The sequence below is a fragment of the Miscanthus floridulus genome, chromosome 5 (assembly GCF_019320115.1).
Source record: "Miscanthus floridulus cultivar M001 chromosome 5, ASM1932011v1, whole genome shotgun sequence".
In the NCBI taxonomy this organism is placed as follows: domain Eukaryota; kingdom Viridiplantae; phylum Streptophyta; class Magnoliopsida; order Poales; family Poaceae; genus Miscanthus; species Miscanthus floridulus.
Window position 1 is genome coordinate 82,522,097 of NC_089584.1, and position 5,069 is coordinate 82,527,165.

A 5,069-nucleotide genomic window follows, 5' to 3' on the forward strand; every position below is an offset into this window, starting at 1 on the left:
ACTTGTCTATGGCGACTCCTCGGTGGTCATCAACCAGGTTAACAAGGATTGGGACTGCACCAAGGAAACCATGGACGCTTACTGCGTAGAAGTCCGTAAACTCGAGAAACACTTCCAAGGTCTAGAAATCCTCCATGTTATGTGAGATCTCAACATTGCAGCTGATGCTTTGGCCAAATTAGGATCAGACAGAGCCCAGGTACCCCCTGATGTGTTCGTGCAGGAACTCCAAGTCCCTTCAATCAAGCAAGATGCCTCCACACCCACCAGTACCCCAAGCCCTAATGTCCACGTACTTGTGGTTAACCCGACATGGACGCAAGTATTTATTGATTACATCCGAGATCACAAGTTGCCTGACAACAAGGTAGAAGCAGAGCAGATCACACGCAAAAGTAAGAATTACATCTTAGTTGGAGACAGGCTCTACTGGTGGGGCACATCATCTGGTGTTCTCCTCAAATGCATTACACCTGAAGAAGGGCAGCAGATCTTGGAGGAAATCCACTCTAGGTGATGTGGTAATCATGTAGCTTCTAGGACTTTAGTCGACAAGGCTTTCAGATCTGGGTACTATTGGCCTACAGCACTCAAAGACACAAAAGAGCTAGTGTGACACTGCAAGGGCTATCAGTTCTTTGCCAAACAAGCCCATGTCTCAGCTCACAACCTTATCTGCATCCCTCCATCATGGCCTTTTTCATGCTGGGGGCTTGACATGGTTGGACCCCTCAAACGAGCATCAGGTAGTTTCGAGTACATCTACGTAGATATTGATAAGTTTACCAAGTGGATAGAGTATAAGCCACTCGTCAAGTTCAATGCTACAAAGGCAGTCGAATTCATGCAAGACATTATGTACCGGTTTGGTATGCTCAATCAGATCATTATAGATCTTGGCTCACCCTTTATAGCTATGGAGTTCAGAAATTGGGCTCAAGATTGTGGCATCAGCATCGACTACGCTTCCGTAGCCCATCCTCAAGCAAACGGCCAAGTAGAGTGGGCTAATAGGCTACTCCATGCCGGATTAAAGCCCAAGCTATTTGACGAACTTAAAGACTACGGCGGCAAGTGGATATATGAGTTACCCAAGGTGGATTAGGGATTGCTCACTCAGCAAAGTAGAGCGATAGGGTACTCTCCCTTTTTCTTGGTTTATGGCTCAGAGGCCATCTTACCAGCAAATTTGATATGGAACTCTCATAGGGTTGAACAATACAATGAAGGTGAAGCAGCCAAAACCTAGCGGCTAGAAATTAACAGTGCGGAAGAAATTAAGCTTAACGCACACTTCTAGTCTGCCAGATACTTGCAAGGCCTACGACGTCACTACAACAAGAATGTGCGCCCTAGTGCCTTTCAAGTCAGAGATCTAGTTCTCAAACGTATCTAGAATACCTCGGGACGCCACAAGCTACTCAGTCCCTGGGAAGGCCCCTTCATCGTCTCCAAAGTTACCCGGCCAGGTTCTTTCGAGTTAATCACAGAGGACGGCGATCCCATGCCTAACTCCTAGAATATCGACCAGCTACGGAGATTTTATGCTTAAGTAAATTCAGTGTCCTAGCGTCTAAGGTTCTTTATTAATACAGAATCGATATTATTCACTAGATGAATCTGTCTTTTTTTCTTTTTACACAACTTTTCAGTTCCCCTTTGTTGAAGTTTTTACGTCATATATGAGATATACAACTGACTACTTGTGTGGCTACACATCTCTCAATATGATAAATTATCTCGACACACAGATACCGAGTACTAAGCTATGTTACACGAGATACACCTCCTACCCGGATGGCTTACATCTCCTTGGCCGGGAGCCAATTACTGACATTTAGTTTAACTATTGCATGTTGTCCTAGGTAGGGTGATTCCCAAAAGCATGTAACCTGATTCGTTGGCTACAGGATGGGATCCTAACAGCAAACAATCATCACATGGGTTCCTTGAACAATTGACTTTGAACACTTAACATCGACAGAAGGGTCTAACATGATTTTAATCATAGCGACTATGTTGATCAACTTTTTACTCAGCTACTCGGTCTTACGCGCCTTTCTAAAGGACATGACATGACAAATTTACAGCCTAAGTAGACTACAATCTTATATGAAAGATTACCAAGTCTAAACAATTTGAAAAACCTGTCTTAGGTTCTCAAGTACCCTCACAAGATGGATCATATTCATAGCATACATGCTAAGTATTGTCATTAAACTAACAAGCCTACACAAGCCAAAGAATATCATTTCTTACAACGTGCCTATCCGGCACATGTGCTCAACAAGTTTTTTCAAACTTACACAACCTATTCATCAGGCTTCTCCATCCTAAGGTCTACTTCATCAGTTATGGTGCTGGCAAGCCCGTCGAGTTGCTCCTCAGCCCTCTCTATGGCAGCAAGGTATCCAGGGGCTCTTTAGAATAAAATCAGGAACGACGGGATAGATTATCCAAAAACCGAGGGTCTCTTTAGCAAATAAGCCAGCTTAATCGGTATCTTCTAATCTAGGCCATTGATTTTAGATCGGGTGGTGCAAATCAAATCAAGGAACGGAGGTCACCGGAGCGGCGCTATGCGCGGCGGCGCCATGGTCGGAGAGCAGAGGAGCTCGCCGACACTGGTCGAATCGGTGACTTTGGCCACCGTTAGACACGGGAAGAACACGGGGAGAAAGAGATCTAGGTGAACTCACCGAAGGAGTTTTCGTTGGCAAAAACAGGACTGCAGCGGTGGCTCGCTCGGTGAGGAGGATGGCAACGACGGCGGCGCTAGGGTAGCAATGGCTGCTACTCAAACGAGGGCAGCGGCTAGCGAAGAGGGTTGGGAACAGGGCGGCGCACCTAAGGCTGCTATTTATGGGTGGCTAGAGGCATGGGATGCACGCTAGGCGGCGTAACGGAAGTGGACTCCACGGCGCGGAGGCGGTGGCAGCAGTGTCCGTGTTGGACACGAGTAGAGGAAGGGGAAGGCGATGACACGTGGTCCCGGCGTGTCAGGGAGACAAGCGAGAGAGGACAGGGCGCGCGGGCGGCGTGATTTGCACTAGGCTGGGCCACAGCGAAAAGAAGAGAGGAGCGAGCGGCCCAAGAGCGAAAGAGGGGGCGACTAAATATTAAAATACTTGCAAATTAGATGTCTAATATTGAGAGACGTACGAATTCAAAGTTAAATATTGAAATTTCTCGCTTCTACCGATCGAATAAAATTGAATTTGCCATTCCCCCGCTCCCAGCTCTGGCCAAAATCCTCCCCGCACTATCTCCACAGCTAGGTCAGCGACCACCATGGAGGCCTTCTTTAGCCAGCCCATCGTTTGGCTACCCGCCTGCACCGTCACCGTGGACGGAACCCTCTTCGTCGTGACCAGGGAGCCCAATGATGGTGAGGACCACATCAGCGCCCTCCCCGACGACCTCCGCCGAAACATCGTCTCTCCCCTCCCCATCAAGGACATCGTGCACACCACCGCACTCTCCACCCGCTGGCACCATGTCTGGCATTCTACACTGCTCGTGCTCTATGATTTGCACCTCGACCCCGATGAGCCGGCGCGCGTTGCTGCAGCCGACCGCATCCTCGCCGGGCACCCAGGTCTATTCCACACCGTCCACCTCGCCTTATGTTTCTTCGATAAACACGAACATGAGCTCGACCAGTGGTGGTGGCTCCTCGCCGCCGGTGGCATCCAGAACCTCGCCCTCATTGGCCTCCCGAGGGAAATGGATCTGCTGTGCCTCCCCGTCGACATCGTCCGATGCGCGAAGCCAGAGCGCCTCTACCTTGGTTGTTGGCACTTTTCGGACACTGCAGACCTACCCGATGGTACCGGCGTCTTCCCCCACCTCCGTGAGCTCACCATGGTCAACACCTTCTTTGAGGACCGTGACCTTGACCACATGCTCGCCTCGAGCCCTGTTCTCAAGACACTCGTGCCCTTTTTTAGCTTCGACAAACCAAAACATGTTTGCCTCCATGGCCAAAGACTCCAGTGTGTGCTCTTCTGGGAGTCCATGGCGTTTGACCTCGAAGTGGTGGACTCACCACTCCTAAAGCACCTCATCATGTGGGATACATGTCCTCCTGGTCCTATAGGTGATGTGTCACTTATGGGGTTAGGATTCCTAAAGGTGCACCTGAGCTGAAGGTGCTTGGTTACTTGGAACCGAGAGTCCACGAGCTTCGAATTAGGAACACCATCATCAAGGTGCTGTGTACTTTATGATGCATTTTTCATGTGTGTGAGTGTGGTGAATGTGCTTGATTCATGGATTGCATTGCAGGCTGACACAAAGGTGAGCCCAAGAACCATGCTTCCAAGCGTCAAGATCTTAGCGCTAAAGGTGAATTTGGGTGTCTTCAAGGAAGTTCAAATGCTGTTCAGCTTCATCAGATGCTTTCCCAACATTGAGACCCTACATGTGGAGGTGACAATATGAACACTAATTCAGTTATTATTCATCAATTTTTACCATCAGTTCTCACTAATAGAAGAGTTTACTGATTTTGTAGTCTGCTCGTGTTGATGAACCAACTGGAAAGCACTATGCTGAGTTTTTTAGGGAGCTCAGTCCTATCGAATGTGTCTAGTCACACATAAAAATGGTGGTTCTCCATGAGATCTATGGTGATCTAAGTGAGGTGATGTTCATTAAGTACATAACCCAGAGAGCAAACACTACCGGAAACGGGTTCTTTGCCGAGTCGGAGTTCCCATCGCCATGTCGGCCTACCTGCACCACGTTGCCTCGCCACTGCACCGACCCACCATGGCCCCACTAGCCTGACTCCACCGCCACCCTAGGTATAACCCCTCTTTCCGTATCATGGTCGTAGATCGCGTAACCTAGTTAGGCGTCTCCCATTCGAAAGAGATACGGTTGGAGGTATGCAGATCTTTGCATATCTATGACCGTATCTGTTTCGGATTGTCCATGTTTTTTGGACAGCCCATGGATGCGTAGATGGGTTAGTTTCCATGGTCTGCTCTAGTCCGAGACAGAGTTTCGGCATCACCTCCCTATTGTTCTCTGGATACGCACTCTTTTTTGGCAGGACATGTATC

The 5,069-nt window shown here is 48.6% G+C and overlaps 1 protein-coding gene across 1 annotated transcript; it reads left to right on the plus strand.

Annotated features, from left to right (window-relative positions):
* The first annotated feature begins 3,291 nt into the window (after positions 1 to 3,291).
* LOC136454838 (F-box/LRR-repeat protein At3g26922-like) lies at positions 3,292 to 4,594 on the plus strand. The gene is made up of 3 exons (XM_066455101.1): positions 3,292 to 4,134; positions 4,288 to 4,431; positions 4,517 to 4,594. The coding sequence occupies exons 1-3, from the start codon at positions 3,292 to 3,294 to the stop codon at positions 4,592 to 4,594; spliced, it is 1,065 nt and encodes a 354-aa protein (XP_066311198.1).
* Positions 4,595 to 5,069: the final 475 nt, after the last annotated feature.